The sequence below is a fragment of the Marmota marmota genome, unplaced genomic scaffold (assembly GCF_001458135.2).
Source record: "Marmota marmota marmota unplaced genomic scaffold, marMar, whole genome shotgun sequence".
Lineage (NCBI taxonomy): Eukaryota > Metazoa > Chordata > Mammalia > Rodentia > Sciuridae > Marmota > Marmota marmota.
In genome coordinates this window covers 11398177-11415331 of record NW_026000164.1, presented here as the reverse complement: position 1 = coordinate 11415331, position 17155 = coordinate 11398177, and the positions used below count along the sequence as shown (strand labels likewise).

General features: G+C 41.8%; 1 protein-coding gene across 1 annotated transcript in view; it reads right to left on the bottom strand.

The window, feature by feature from the left end:
• Parp12 (poly(ADP-ribose) polymerase family member 12) overlaps positions 1–16919 on the bottom strand; it is a 52619-nt gene extending 35700 nt beyond the window's left edge. Inside the window, exon 1 of the mRNA XM_015493888.2 lies at positions 16872–16919. Within this exon, the coding sequence (XP_015349374.1) occupies positions 16872–16919 (48 nt within the window). The remainder of the gene's footprint in view (positions 1–16871) is intronic.
• Between the last annotated feature and the right edge of the window lie 236 nt (positions 16920–17155).

Sequence of the window (17155 nt, the reverse complement as noted above, 5' to 3'; positions counted from 1 at the left end):
CCGTTGGCGTCGTCGGCGCCGCCGGGGACGCCCGTCCGCCTGCCGGTGCGTGTAAGAAATTCAGGCGTCGCGCAGGCCTGGCTTCCTGGAGGGACCAACAGAAGCAGGGACGACGGGTTTCGCGATGGCGCTCGCCTGTAACCCCAGCCTCTCGGGAGGATGACGCAGGAGGATCTCAAGTTCGAGGCCAGCCTGGGCCCGGGGACGTGGCTCGGTGGTGGAGCACTTCCCCAGTGTATGTGGCCCTGGGTTCAATCCCCAGTGCCACACACAAAAAAGCGGGACAACGGATGTGGGTTCCACCCCCCGGAAAAAGTGGAAACAATCACTCCCAATTACAAACGGGCCTGTTGCCTTGGCCTTTGGAATCCAGGCAGTGGATTCCGTATTTCAAACCAAAAAAAAAAAAAAAAGGTTTTGTTCTTTAAAAAACAAGTCCGTTTCTCCCCACCCCTTCCAAGTAATGCCCCAACAAAGTTGAAAGGCCCTCCAGAGCCAAGGACTCGTGTGTTGCTGGGTGAGTTGTTAAAAGTCCTCCGGGTAGTGGGGGCGGGGTAGTTATTAAATTTAAAATGAGCAGGATTCTTGAGCCCGGGAACCAGACGTAAAAGGAACACAAGTCACGTACTGAAGCATTCAGATGGCGCCGAGAGCATATGGCTGACTCGAAGGCACACTATTAACAGCTTTATCAAGTATGCATTAAATCTGTTGACCGATGTGTTGAGAAAAAAATTATAGAAATGTCTAACAAAGAGAGACCCTACTTGTGTGTGTATGCACCAGAATAGTTTTGAGCATTGGAGGAAACTGTGGTTGTAGGATGTAGACAATAGGTTCTAGGAAAGTGGAAAATGGAAGAGGAGGGACAGAAAGATTGGGGTGAACCCATATTACATTAACTGTAGAATTACCACAAAAATGGGGGGGAAATGGGGCTGGGAGTGCAACTCAGTGGTAGAGCAGATTAAGCATGAGGCCCTAGGTTGAGTCCCCAGCACCACCACCTCCCCAAAAATATAAAATTATTAAGTGTAAGAAAAAGTTGATAGTAACATGGACAAATGAATATGGATTGTTTTTAAATTTATTTTTTAGTTTTAGATGACCCAATATATTTTATTTATGTGGTGCTGAGGATTGAACCCAGTACCCCATGTATGCTAGGTGAGCACTCTACCACTGAGACACAACCCCAGCCCCTGGATTAATTTAATTAGGGAATGGGATGAGGAGCAATTCTGTTGAATTTTGTGATTTTAATTTTTTAATAGTACAAATATTTTTAATTTAAGCATTTAATTTTTAATTTTAGTTGTGGTTTTGATATTATTTTACAATAAAATAAATTTTTGAAAGGAAAGGAAAGGTGATATCAGTGAAACGAGTGGGTTAAGACCTCAAAAAGTAATGGGGGAAAAAAACTTGCATTAAAGCAATTAAAAAAAAATGGCAAAAATTGTCAACTTTTTCAGAGCTCTGGAAATTAACCAAAAGGCTTGCAGTAACTCATCTAGCATTTCTCAAGAAAAAACAGCTGAATCTCACTAGGAAGAGCAATCTTTGTAGCATTTTTAACTTACCCTAGTCCTCTCCCACCTCCAGTTCCATGGCAACCTTGAAAACTAATAGCCCACATTCCCAGTATCTGTACCAGGAGAGGGTAAGTACTGGAGCCCTTTCAAAGGCTCATTCCCAAGGAAGTCATTATTTGACCTATTTAGTGGTTAAATGTTTGCCTTTACCTGGTCTCATTGGAATTAGCCTAAGGATTGTCAATGCTTTAATAATATGACTGGCTAAGGTAATAGATAACAGTTGGGGAAAACAATAAACTAACAAAAAGCTGAAGAATTAGATGTCCACAGGAACTTTGAAAAGATCCAGCTCAGGAAACACTCCAGAAGATTTTAACCTTTCACAACTAGCTGACACTGAAGTTCTCTGCACCAAAATGCACAAGGGATCCTCCACAAAATTAACCATGTTTTTTATTAGCAATCTTACTTATTAGAAGTGGAATTGTTACCACTGTTCCTTACTTCCCCAATGTTGAAGAATAACACCAGAGAAGCACGCCGAGGCAAGGTCAGAGAGAAAAATTAGAAGTTTATTAAAGGACAGCAGAAAAGACTTCTCCCGGAGGAAGAAGGGGACCCAAGAGGTGGAATCCATGGAAGTGCGGTTGTCTCTCCATTTTATAGTTTTTGGTGATGGAATGTAGGTGGGAAGGCCCGAAGGGTTGGACACAGGTGGGCCAAAGAAGTAATCTGGGCAGGAAGGACTTAACACTTCTTTGGGATGGGCTATCTTCAAATCTGCTGGGGCTGTTCATTAACATTTCTTTGGGATGGACTTTGGGCCTAGGGCTTTTCTTGGGACTTCATTAACATTAACATTTCAAGAGTTGCTCAACTTTTCCAGAAATTCATTCTCAACATGGCCTCCATTTTAGATTTCACTCGATATTACCGATTTACCTAACTACACTGACTGCCTAATTTTAAGTCTGGCTTCAGAATGACATATTCAAAGTACAAAAGAAAAAAACAACCACCACCAATATTTTAAATTTTTTTTTAGTATTACATGGGGACAATATCTTTATTTTATTTTTATGTGGTGCTAAGGATTGAACCCAGGGTCTCACACGTGCAAGGTGAGCGCTGAGCCACAACCCCAGCCCAACAACCAAGATTTCTATATCCAGCATAATCATCTTTCAAACATGAAGTATAAATTAAGACATTCCCAGATAAACAAAAACTGAAAGAATTAGTTGCTAGCACTAAAAGAAATACTAAAGAGTCTTTTGGGCTGAAAGTTAAGGACATTAAACAATAATGCAAATCCTCATGAACTAAAAAGCATCAGTAAAGGTATAGTATTATTAATACTATATTAAAAAGTATAGTATGAAATATATATTTTTTTGTTTGCAACTCTTTGCCCATATCTAATTTAAAAGACAACTGCATAGGACTGGGATTGTGGCTCAGAGGAAGAGCACTCACCTAGCATGAGAGTCTGGGATTCTGTTACCGCTGTTGACCGGTGACGAGTTCTTGCTTCCCCAATGTTGAAGAATAACACCAAAGAAGCACACAGAGGCAAAGTCAGAGTAGAAATTAGAAGTTTATTAAAGGACAGCAGAAAAGACTTCTCCCGGAGGAAGAAGGGGACCCAAGAGGTGGAATCCGTGGAAGGGATGTTGTCTCCCCTTTTTATAGTTCTTTCAGTGATGGAATGTAGGTGGGAAGGCCCGAGGGGTGGGACACAGGTGGGCCAAAGAAGTAATCTGGTCAGGAAGGACTTCTGAGTCAGCACCTTTTTGCTGGGGGCTGTTCATTAGCATTTCTTTGAGGTGGACTTTGGCCTAGGGCCTTTTCGGGACTTCATTAACATTCCATGAGTTGTCCTGCGTTTCCCGGAATCATTGCCAGCATGGCCTCCATTTTAGATTTCACTTGGCATTAGACCCGATTTATCTAACTACACTGACTACCTAACTTTAAATCTGGCTTCAATTCCATCCTCAGTACCACGTTTAAAAAAAAAAAAAAAGTAAAATGAAGGTATTGTGTCCACCTACAACTAAAAAATTTTTTAAAAAGACAACTGCACAATGCAATAATTATAAATCTTGTGAATATGTTCTCTGACTATAATGGAATAAAATTAAAAATGAACAACAGAAGGAAATTCACAAGTATGTAGAATAACATGCTTCTAAATATTAAGTCCAAAAAGAAATCACAAAGGAAATTTGAAAATATTTTGAGATAAATGAAAAAAGAAAACAGAGTGAAAGTAATGTTTAGAGGGAAATTTGTAACTATCAATACCTACATTTAAAAGAAGATCTCAAGTCAATAACCTAACATTCCACCTTAGAAACTGGGTGTGTGGGGGGGGGAACCAGCAAACCAAGTCCCAAAAGAAGTAAAATAAACACAATAGAGATGTGTTCTCTGTTGAACACAAAGAATCAACCAAATCAAAAGCTGGTTCTTTGACTGATTTAAAAAAAAAATGTGGGATGTGTGTGTGTGTGTGTGCAAATCTTTACCTAGACTGATCGAGAGAAAATAGAAGACTAAAATTACTAATAGCAGAAATAAAAGAGGGGTCACAGTGTTACTGCTGTTGACCGGTGACGAGTTCTTGCTTCCCCAATGTTGAAGAATAACACCAAAGAAGCACGCGGAGGCAAGGTCAGAGTAGAAATTAGAAGTTTATTAAAGGACAGCAGAAAAGACTTCTCCCGGAGGAAGAAGGGGACCCAAGAGGTGGAATCCGCGGAAGTGCGGTTGTTTCCCCTTTTTATAGTTTTGGTGATGGAATGTAGGTTGGAAGGCCCGAGGGGTGGGACCCAGGTGGGCCAAAAAAGTAATCTGGTCAGGAAGGACTTCTGAGTCAGCACCTTTTTGCTGGGGGCTGTTCATTAGCATTTCTTTGAGGTGGACTTTGGCCTAGGGCCTTTTCGGGACTTCATTAACATTCCATGAGTTGTCCTGTGTTTCCCCTGAGTCATTCTCCGCATGGTCTCCATTTTAGATTTCACTCGATATTAGACCCGATTTATCTAACTACACTGACTACCTAACTTTAAATCTGGCTTCAACAGCCTTGAGTAGTCTTATGCATGTAATCCCAGCAACTCCAGAGGCTGAGACAGGAGGACCACAAATTCTGAGGCCAGTTTGGGCAACTTAGCAAGACTGTAAAGCACCTTTGGGTTTAATCCCACAAAAAATAGATATAAACTTTTAAAAATGTACAAAAAAGGGGTCATTTATACTGACCTTACAGAAACAAAACAGGAATATAAGAAGAAAGAGCCACAGTTTCTAGATACTGTATTTGGTGTTTGACATCTTAGTCTTTGCTGACACTGGAAGTACTGCCCTTCACAGGGCTGGCTAATTTCTAGGGCTAGCAAACAACTCACATGTGAACTGCCTTTCAGTGCAAACCAGCTGAGCCAGGGCCATGCCTACAGCCAGCTCCTTCCTAGAGCTCCCATACTTTGGGCCTTTGTTCTGCTGCCCTGTTCCCTACAGACCCAGGGTCTCAGGCCACTGAGAACAGTCTCTGTATGCCTCACAGGCTGCAGAAATTACTCAGGCTAACCTACCCTAAGCTTGCTGACCCTTCCTTACTATAGAAGCCACAATAAAGACCCTTGCCCATATTTCCCCCTAGCTCTGGCTGCCTCCCTGTGGCTTGTTGTCCCTCCTATTTCTAGAGATCTGAGAGTATAAAAATCTTCCCTTGTGACTGTCATCTGTAAGTCTTGATGTATTGATTAAAATGAGTCCTGGGTATCCCTCTAGGACACAGATTATGAAGGGTTTTAAGATAAAATAGAGGGGATTGTGGTTATGGCTCAGTGGTAGAGCGCTTGCCTCGCACAAAAGCAAGGCCCCGGGTTTGATCCTCAGCACCACATAAAAATAAATAAATAAAATTTAAAAAAAGAGAGAATGGCTATAAGATGCCCAAGTGGAAATGCCTAGCAGATGCTTGGATCTGAATCTGGCATTTAAAGAAGACTCAAATGCATTTGAACCCACAGGACTGGATGACAGCACCCTAAAAAAGAGTGTGACTCTAGAAGGGAAGGATTCCAAGGGATGAGAAGCCAGTAGGGTAAGAAGCAAGCAGAAGAATATGGAGTCACAGAAGCCAAATATCTTTTTTTTTTTATTGATTCTTTTTACTTCTCTATAACATTAGGATTCATTTTGACTTAATTATAAAATCATAGAATATAATTTATTTAAAAAAATTTTTTTAGTTGTAGATGGACACAATACCTGTATTTTATTTATTTTTATTTTTATGTGGTGCCAGGGATCAAACCCAGTGCCTCGTGCATACCAGGCAAATTTTCTACCACTGAGCCACAACCTCGGCCCCCACAGAATATAATTTATACTAATTCAGTCCCCAGTCCATCCCCTTTCCCTTTCCTCCTCTCTCACCCCATTCCCTTCCTCTACTCTATTGATCTTTCTGCTATTTAGTTTTTATTTTTTTTAGTGTCTTGTATATACACATGATGGTGGGATTCACTATAGTATATTCATCTCTCTCTCTCTCTCTCACACACACACACACACACACACACACACAGGAAAATTAGGTCATATTCATTCCACTGTCTTTCTCTAACCCATTCCTCCTCCCCTCCCTTCATTCCCTTTCTACTCTACTGATCTTCTATTTTTTTATCCCCTCCCCCTTATTTTGGATTACCTTCTGCATAACAGAGAAAACATTCAACCTTTGGTTTTGGGGGTTTGGCTTATTTCACTTAGCATGACATTCTCCAGTTCCATCCATTTACCAGCAAGCACCACAATATCATTCTTCTTTATGGCTGAGTAATACTCCATTGTGTATATATACCATTTTCTTTATTCATTCATCTGTTGAAATGTACCTAGATTAGCTCCATAGTTTGGCTATTGTGGATTGTGCTACTATAAACATTGATATGTGTTTGCACCACTGTAGTATGCTGATTTTAAGTCCTTTGGGTATATACTAAAGAGTGGAATAGCTGGGTCATACAGTAGTTCCATTCCTAGCTTTTAAAGGAATCTCCATACTGCTTTCCAGAGTGGTTGCACTAATTTGCAGTCCCAACCAACAATGTATGATTGTACCGTCCCCCCGCCCCCCGCATCCTCACCAATATTTATTGTCATTAGTATTGTTGATAATTGCCATTCTGACTAGAATGAGATGAAATCTCAATGTAGTTTTAATTTGCATTATTCAAATTCCTAGAGATGTTGAATATTTTTCATATATTTGTTGACTGTATTTCTTCTTTTGAGAAGTGACTGTTTAGTTCCTTCGCCCATTTATTGATTGGAGTATTTGGTTTTTCAGTGTTAAGTTTTTTGAGTTCTTTGTATATCCTGGATATTAATTCCCCATCTGAGGAGCAGGTGGTAAAGATTTTCTCCCATTCTGTAGGCTCTCTTCATGTTCTTGTTTGCTTTGCTGTGAGGAAGCTTTTTAATTTGATGCTATTCCATTTATTTTTAGTTGTTGATGGACCTTTATTTTATTTATTTATTTGTGGTGCTGAGAATCAAACCTAGTGCCTCATACATACTAGGCAAGGGCTCTTCCACTGAGTTACAACCTCAACCCCAATCCCATTTATTTTTATTTTATTTCTTGTCAAGGAAGTCCATTCTTGTGCTGACATATTGGAGTGTTGGGCCTACATTTTCTTCTGGCTGTTTCAGGGTTTCTGGTCTAATTCCCAGGTTTTTGATCCACTTTGTGTTAATGTTTGTGCAGGGTAAGAGATAGGGACCATATTTCATTCTTCTATATATGGATTTCCTGTTTTCTAAGCACCATTTGTTAAAGATATATTTAACATCATTTGTTAAAGATATATTCGACATATATTTTTTACAACATTGTCTAGTATTAGATAACTGTATTTATGTAGGTTTGTCTCTGTGTCTTATATTCTGTCCTATTGCCCTTCATGCCTGTTTTAGTGCCAGTACCATGCTGTTTTTCTTATTATAGTTCTGTAGTATAATTGAGATTTGGTATTGTGATGCCTCCTGCTTCACTTTTCTTGCTAAAGATTACTTTGGCTTCTGGATCTATTATTTTTCTAAATGAATTTCATAACTGATTTTTCTAGTTCTGTGAAGAATTTTAATGAGAATTACATTGAATCTGTATAGTGCTTTTGGTAGTATGGCCATTTTGACAATATTAATTTGGCCTAACTAAGAACATGGGAGGTCTTTCCATCTTCTAAGGTCTTCTTCAATTTCTTTTCTTATAGTTCTGTAGTTTTTATTGTAGAGGTCCTTCACCTGTTTTGTTATATTGATTCCCAAGGTTTTGTTTGTTTGTTTTTGAGGCTATTAGAAATGGATTATTTTTCCTAATTTCTTTTTTAGCAGATTCATTATTGGAATATAGATATGCAATTGATTTGTGGATACTGATCTTGTAACTTGCTACTTTGCAGAATTCATTTATGGGCTCTATAAGTTTTCTGGTGGAGTTTTTTTTTTTTTTTTTTTTTTTTGAGTCTTTTAAATGTAGAATCATGTCACCGCAAATAGAAATAAATTGAGGTCTTCTTTTCCTATTTTTATCCCTTTAATTTCCTTCTCTTGTATGATGGCTCTGGCCAGAGTTTCAAAGACTATGTTGAATAGGAGTGGTGAAAGTGGGCATCCCTGTCTTGTTCCTGTTTTTTTTAGGAAATGCTTTCAGTTTTTCTATATTCAGTATAAGGTTGCCTTGGGTTTGTCATATATAGCCTTTACAACATTGAGGTAAGTTCCTTCTATCCCTAGTTATCTAGTGTTTTAAACATGAATGGATGCTGTACTTTGTCAAATGCCTTCACTGCATCTATTGAGATAATCAGGTGATTCATGTCCTTAAGTCTATTTATGTGGTGAGTTAGTTACATTTATTGATTTCTGTATACTGAACCAACCCTGTATCCCTGGAATGAAACCCACTACCTTTTAATGTTTTTGTATGAGGTTTGCCAATATTTTAGTAAGATTTTTCTTTCATCTATGTTCATCAAGGATATTGGTCTGAAGTTTTCTTGCCTTGATGTTTCTTTGTCTGATATTTTGATAACTGGCTTCGTAGAATGAGTTTAGCAGTGCTCCATCCTTTTCTGTTTCATGGTTTTTGTGAATGATTGGTATTAGTTTTCTTTAAAGAACTTTGTAATGTTTTGAACAACTAATAAAAAAAATAAATAAATAAAGATCTGGTAGAACTCAGTTGAGAATCCATCTGGTCCTGGAAAAGCCAAAGATCTTTCTAAAATCATTATTTTTTGTGATACTGTGGGTTAAATCCCCAGGCATGCTCTACCACTGAGCTACACCCCCAGCCCTTTCTATTTTGAGACAGGTTCTCACTAAATCACCCAGGCTAGCCTAGAACTTGCAATGCTCCTGCCCAAGTCTCCCCAGTAGCTGGTATTACAAGGGTGCAACTCTGCACCCAGCCAAGTATCTAAATTAAGAAGGGATGGTCAACTACATTAAGTGCTATCAAAAGACTGAGTAAAAGAAGATAGAAATGTTTTGTGTACTGTGGCATCCACCTGGAAACTTAGTAGCTAAAAAAACAATGATTTATGTTTCATGATTCTGTGAGTTGACGGGGCTCAGCTTGGTAGTTTTTCTGCTCTGCATGGCCCATGCAGCACAAGTCACTCCTGCGGCTGCATTCAGCAGGCAACTAAGCAGGGATGAGAATATCCATGATGGGTGCTTTTCCTTCAGAGTATGCTCTGTGTGGCTCTCATCATTTGGTAGTCTAGGCTGAGCTTACTTCGAGTGTCTAGTCACTTCCAAGAGAATAACCTCAATGTCAAACATTTATCAAGGTGTTGTGGTTCAGATATGTAGTGTCCCCCAAAAGCTCCTGTGTGAGACAATGCAAGAAGATTTAGAGGTGAAACAATAGGGTTATGAGAGCCTTATCCCAATCCCCTGATGGAATTAACTGGGTGATAACTAAAGGCAGGTGGGGTGTGGCTGGGGAAGGTGGGATTCGAGGGTGTGCCTTTGAGGTCTATATTTTGTCCCTGAAGAGTGGAGCTTGCTTTATATTTCATGATGTGATGTCCTGAGCCTCTTTCCTCTGCCACACCCTTCTGCCATGATGTTCTGCCTCACCTTGAGCCCCAAGGAATAGAACCTGCCTTCTATGGACTGACTGACACCTCTAAACCATGAGCTCCCAAATACACTTTTCCTCCTCTAAAATAGTTCTTATCAGGTCTTTTGATCATGGCAGCAAAAAGGTCAACTAAAACATCAAGTTTCTCCATTTTTCTGAGGAGCTCTTGCTTCTGCCCTTAAAGTCATCCTTTCCTACAAGAAATGGCTCATATTGGCCATGAGTAATTTTCTCAATCTGCTTCCTGTCCTCAAAAGATTGAGGGCCAACAAGACTTTTCACTCTGGAACTGTCCCTATCCTTTCTTTTCCAAGCTGGTACAGTTGTGTAGGTTTTCTGTGTATCAAATTATGATGCACTCTATTATGCAAAAGCCGCATCCACAAATATCTTTGAGACAGGTCCTTCTCTACTTTGACCTGTGTGTCAGGGTGCTTAAGAATCTAGAATTCAGCCATAAAGCGTCTGGTAGGTGTATTTTTGATGTTTGTGTGTGTGTTTTGCTGGGAGCTGGGGATCAAACCCAGAGCCTCACTCATGCCTCCTACCACTGAACTACACCCCTAGTCATTGCTTTTGATTTTGAATGTGAGGCCACATTTTACCAGCAGGCCCTGCCCCCAGTCTACATCCAGTATTGGCTAATGCCTGAAGGTAGGTGGGCAGAGGGGGGGAATAAAGTCCCAGCCCTTCTGGCTCTTTGTTCCTTCTCTGGGAAAAGTGACTACAGAGGCTAGGGGCAGTTCTCTGATGAAAATTTTGATTCAGGCCTTAGAAGCAAGGTTCACAGATGGGCATATAGAAGGGTAAAAGGGACCCAAAGAAGAGCCGAAAGTCCATGGCCGGCTTTTGGTTCCAGTCACAGGAACATCACTGACAAGTGGAGAAAACCACACAGGGGAGAGTGGACATCCATGTTGAGAAGGGCTCCATGCAAGGCCCAGAGAGCTGTGCATCTTGGGGCCAGGCTTTGGTACTGTTGCAGTGCCTCTAGCATATTTCTCAATTCCTCCATTCTTACAGAAGAGACCCTGCCTTGTTCCCATTGACCTCCCCAGGGACCACCTAGTTCAGTACTCAGTAAATATTTGAGGAAGAAACAGAGAAAACAAGGGTCATCCAAATCTCATCATCCATGCTGAACCCATATCAGTCCCTGGGGATTTGCTCTGGACAGGAGTAGGCTAGAAACCTTGCCCCCAATTCCATCTTGGCCTAAGGGAAAGTGATCTTTGTTTTTTAAAAAGAAAAAGAAAAAAAAAAAAAATATATATATATATATATATATATATATATATTTTTTTTTTTTTTTTTTTTTTTTTTTTAAAAAAAAAANAATATATATATATATATATATATATATATATTTTTTTTTTTTTTTCAGTTTTTCGGTGGACACAACATCTTTATTTTATATTATGTGGTGTTGAGGATCGAACCCAGTGCCCCGCGCATGCCAGGCAAGCGCGTTACTGCTTGAGCCACATCCCCAGCCCGGAAAGTGATCTTTCTAAGGGTAGTGGGCAGGCTGATGGCTCTGAAAGGCAGATGGCATCTTTCATGCCCTCGTCAACTCTATTGTGGTCAAGGGAATCTATACTGATAATGTGACAGTAAGAAAATCCTCGCCCCTGGTGCCTCAAAATGTAACTGGATTTGGAGACAGAGTCTTTAAATAGGCAATAAAATGAGGTAATTAGTGTGGGCCCAAAGAGGAAATCTGGCATTGAGCCTGCATTCACTAACCTTTTTATAGACAGTTAACACAGATTTATATTCTAAATGAATTAAAAGACTTCGATAGGTTGTTAACTATTGCAGAAGTTTCAAGATAAATTTTAAGGGGTTTGCTTTTTCTTTCATATTTTAAATAAATATTATCAAAGTAATTTTTTAAAAAAGAAATTTGGACACAGACATGTACAGAGGAAAGATGATGTGAAGTAACAAGCAGAAGACAGCCACCTACCAACCAAGGAGAAAGGTATGAAATAGATCTTTCTCTCAAGGCCATGCAGAAGGAACCAACCCTTCTGAGAACTTGATTTCAGACTTTTGGCCCCCAGAATAAATTCCTATTCTTGAAGCCCTAACAACACTGTTATAGCAGCCTGAGCAAACTCGTACAAGTAGTTACCCTCAAAAATCAAAGAAGAGAAGAGCTAGCTACATCTTGGCCTCACAGTGGTAAGAAGAGCTGAGAAGACGCAAGATTTTGGAGCATAAAATACTTCTTTTCCCCCCACAGATTGGACAAAGTCCACCTTAGTGCCCGCCCCACAGAATTGTTATGAACTACATCCCCAGGACTTCTTTATTTTGAGACAGAGCCCTGCTAAGTTGTTGAGGCTGTCCTCAAATTTGAAATCCTCCTGCCTCAGCCTCCTGAGTCATTGGGATTACAGGTAGGTGCACAAAAATTGCTATTCTTGACTGAATAGCTTGGACTCTGGGAGAACTGCTGCTGGCAGTTATTGCCTGCTATTGAAAGCTGTACCTCAGGGTGCCATTGGTTCTTCTCTACAAAAAGAGCTGATTTTCTCAAGATGAGTGTGAAGATTTTGAAAAGAATTTATGCTAGGCAGTTTCCATTTGCTCCTACAGGTCCACTCTCTGCTCTCCATCCTGCTCTGTACCCTAGGGCTGACCTCTGTGAGTTGTCCATCTCCAAGAGGGACCCACCAACTCGAGGCCCTGGGAGGAGTGCGGACAGCAAAAGCAGTAGGAACTTATTCCTCTGGCTCTCCTTGGGTGGCTGGTTATTCACTGTGTCAGAGTCCATGGCTCCTATGCTAGTAGCTTCTCCCTTCCTTGGCCCTTCAGGAGAGGCAATAGCTCCTTCTTGCTGCCAGCCTCAGGATGCTTCACCATCCCTTTTTGCTTTCCCTGTATTTTGTTGTAAATAGTCCTTTTATTAAACTCTTGGAAATTACAGAGCTTGAGGGTTCGTTTTCCAAGGGACCCCCACAGATAGCGGGCTAACAAGAAATCCCTTCTTAGGGAAAGTGGGTCCTGAAACAGAAGCAAACCCAGGTTACAGTCCTGAAAAATATTTCTTTTCCCTTGGACTGTGAGGAATAATAGTATTGAATGGACAAATTAAACATTTTTTTCATAAATCTCTTCAATATCCAAGCCTTTGGTAATGCCCATTGATGTGCTTAGCTCTGGGTGGGTGAGGCACATAGGAAGCTAAATAATGAGCACTAAGGGCCCACAGCCTTTCCCACTCACCAGTCTGCTGAGGTCAGTATGGGGGGTGGTGGAACTATCTCCAGAGCATGGTGGTGTCATGAAAAACTAGAGATCTGATGTAAATATGTGGTGCCCTAGAGAAGCAATAGGAAGCACCTGCCAAAGGGTGACTGAGTCATGGTTGTGAGACAGCCATCTTAAACCCAGATAAACCACTGCCCAGTGAAGCTTCAGGGAAGGGAGTTGATACTGTAGTGACAAATATTAAGAGTAAGGTGTTTTTGGTCCCTGCCCTCATGGTTATTTAGATGTAATAAGAAAAGATTAGAGACTCAGAAAAAGAATAACAAGGTCATGCATGCTGGCATACCGCTGTAAGCTCTGCAACTCAGGAGGCTGAGGCTGAGGCAGGAGGATCACAAGTTCAAAGTCAGCTTTAGCAACTTAGTGAGGCTCTAAGCGATTTAGTGAGATCCTGTCTCAAAATAAAACATTAAAAGGGCTGGGGATGTGGCCCAGTGGTTAAGCACCCCTGGGTTCAATCCCTGCTATAAATTGAATAAATAAATAGGCTGTGGTGTAGTTCAACGGTAAACCACCCCTGGGCTCAATACCCAGTAACTCCTCCCAAATAAATAACTTGGGGCTAGTTATTGGGAGTTTACTCAGTGGTACAACACATGTTCAGCATGCACAAGACTGTGGGTTCAAACCTCAGTACCAAGAAAAAAATCATGAAGTGATTGTAGTTCACCTTCCTCCCATTGCTGGCTGGAAGATCCAAGAAGCCATCTTGGGTCATGAGGTGGATGCCATATATTGAGGATGACAGGCCAGCAAAATAAATGGATCCGAGTCCTTGGCAATTTTAGCCTTCTATCTTTAAGGCAACTGTGCTTTGGGTTTTCTATCCCTGACAGCTAAATCCCTCTCTGGTTGATGTACCATATTAAGGAGTTTGGTGATGGCCTAAGAGCTTCAATGACAGTTGGAATGAGGCTGTGGTTGGTGGTGACAATCAACAGAAACCATTTTGGGGGGTAGGGGAGGGGATGGAGGTCAGGATAACGCGGTACTGTTTATTCATGTGTTTGATATTTTTAGTAAGATCTGTACCAAATCTGTGAGAGGTGCTGATGATCCACAGGAGTCCTAGCCCTAAAATCAGGCTGGTAGGACAAACAGTTGAAAAGTAACAGTGAGAAGTGCAGCAGCGGAAGCACACACAGCAGTGGGGGCGGGAAGGGGTGCTCAGTGAGGCTCTCTGTGATCACCTCTGTCCCATGGTCAGTCTGAGTGTTCCCATCCTGCCAGGCTGCCCAGGTGGGGGTAGGAAAGCTGGATTCCTCAGGGACTGCACATGCACAGGTATCATAGTGTTTCTGGTGTGTCTTGGGGCTGGGACCTACAACCCATAGAGCACACTTGCTTTTTAAATTACAAGTTGCCATAATATTTGAATTTATAAAAAGCAACTCTAGGGTGAAAGTCTGCACCTTAATGATCTCCTCTATCCTGCTCCCTTCCCTGCCAGAGGGAACCATTAATTCTTAACAACATGTGGTGCGTTATTCTAGAAACTGAAACATGTTTCAGCACCCTAGCCCATATCCTGAAATTTCTGCACATTTCCATGACTTGTATTTGGGCTTAGCCTTCCTACTCCAGTAGGATTCTGTCCTCTCCTCATTTTTGTGTATGCCCTGCTTGTAGGCTAATCTCATTCACTCATGGCAGTGACTCTGGTCAGTAGAGCAGGTGGCACCTGGTCGAACTCCATGGCACTGTATATAGCACTACTGACTCAGAAGGCCAAGGAGGTTGTTCTGATGGCTAACAGTTAGTGTCTGCTTATGCCAGGCAAGGTCCTGGTGCTCAGCTTGTCTTCATTTATTTAATCCCCTCCACAATTTAGTGATGAAGAGAAGTATGTCACAAAAGAGTAAACTGAGGCATAGCAAGTGCCCCGAGACCAGTTAGTAAGTGGCAGAGCCAGGATTTAGCCCATTTAACTGGGCTTCGTCCTATGCTCTTAGCCTATGGAGCCTAACAGGTGAGAATGAGGAGTCCCATAAGAGCCCAGGGCTCGTCCCAAACAAGTCCTGCTTGCCCCCACCTTGCTGCCAGTGTTCAAGACAGGGAAGTGAGCAGTGCCTGGCATACAAGACCTGGGAGGTCTTGGGGGTAACCCAAAGTACACCATAAGAGCACACACAGTTCAGTGTAGATGCCACGGGGATACGTAGGAACTTGGCAGTCAGAGGCCCCCTTCCCTGCCCTGACAGAAGCTGTCTAGTTGATGCCCAGGGGTGTGTGGAAGGGTGCAGAGAAGAGGTTGAGGCTACAACTGGTCCAAACAGGGAAGAGCAAAATCTGCAGAGATCAGGAGTTGGACAAGAAAACTGAAATTGCTGGAGGTCCTGCCAAGTGTCTGGGAAGTGGAGTCCAGTGGTGGGTCCTGCATGATAGGTGAAAGGATGGTAGTGTGGTACTAAGTTTGAAAAACACAGCAGTAGGGCAGCTTCTAGAACAAGAGCAAAGGAGAGGGTCAAACAGGGTTTCTTATTGTTACCATGAATCTTCTGTCCCTGGTAAAATTTGTCTTAAAAAATATTTTTTGGAATTTACACATTACTATTCGGACTTTTTTTTTTTTTTTTTTTTTTTTTTTTCGAACTCTAGCACGGAAGGAACATGAATTTACAAATTTCCAGACTCAGCACTTTAAAAAGTGTGAAAGTATTGTGGGGACAGAGAGTGGAACAAGCCTGAATGAAGGAGGCGGGGACAATGGGAGCCCAGAAGTACTTGAAGTTGGTGTGGATGGCAAGGCTCTGGGAGGGGGAGCTTCAGTGTGAGGGGCTGCAGGTATTCCTTCTCCTCCCACGTAAGAGCTCAGGGGCAAAAACTGGCTTCAGTATGGGAAGGCAGGGGAGGAGGAGCTGCCATGATGGTCCTCAGGGCCAGGCCAGGTGTAGTGGTGGTGGGGGCACTGGGCATGGCTTCTGCTCATCCTCTAGTTCTGAACTTCAGAAATCTACATTTGGTTCATGTACTGTGACGGTGGAGCCCATCTGTCACCCATTTATAGCCTACATTCTCCATCAGAAAATGAGCTCAGTTCTAGAAAAGAACTGGTGTTCCCCAGTATGACCAGCTCCTGGGGAAGCACAGACTCCATAGTGTCAAGTGACAAAAAACTTCCACAAGAAAAATATTTTAATCCAAAATGGGTGGAGTCTACAAAGAAATGTTTAGGATACAGTCAAGGACCAGCTATTCCCCCTTAATGCTTAAAAGTATATAGCTAAAAAAATAATTAGAGAAAAACAATTCAGATAAAATAGTAAGGCCATTAGAACTGAACAGACTTCCAACTAAAATTTGTTTTACTTAGTAGAAGAACCTGGACATGTTACTTACCCTCTCTGCACCTTAGTTTCACCTAGCAGTAGTGCTGACTTCACTGGGCCACAAAGGAAGAACACAAGTATTTTTTGTATCTAGCAAGAACTCCAGTGGAATAAGAGAATGAGGGTTCTAGTCCACACCCTGTCTGAAGCAAAGCACAGGATTCTTTCTACTCTAAAACAAGAGGGTGTTAACACGCACAGCCCACAACAAGGTATTTCTTAGCCCCACTGATGGAAACACAAAACCAGGCTAAGAGTCTAAATGAGAGGGGGTGCTAATGACTCAAAGGTAAACAAGAAGGGTAAACATCCCACAGACCTAAAATAGTACATGTGGAATTTCTCAAAAGAACAGATTTGCTCAGTTTAGTCTCCCACTAGTTGTATAAAAGCAGGTCAGTCAAGAAAGAGGCAGCACAGACTGCTTTTGGTATGACGACAAAGACAGCAGCTACCATGCTCTGGCATCACTATTTTTTGGTAGTAGGGAGAAGGGGAGCCACAGTCTCTGGTGCTTCTGCTACCCACTAACTGTCTTCATCCAAGGCTTACCTGCTGCCCGTGAAGTGCTGCCCCAGCATCCCTTCCCCCTAAGCCCATGGCTCCTCTCGCTCCCTGCAAGGTTAGAGCTTATCCCCACTCATACCATCCCTGATCTCTCTCAGGCCTTAGATCCAAAACTGAATTCATCCTCCTCATTGCACCTACACTTACCCTCTCCCCTTTGTGAGACAGCCAGGCCACCATGGCTCCTGGTTATCCTTTGCCATTTCCATTTCACACAAGGCTTGGGCTTGTTATGCTCACAAGTGCTAGAGCAGTGCATGGTACACTAC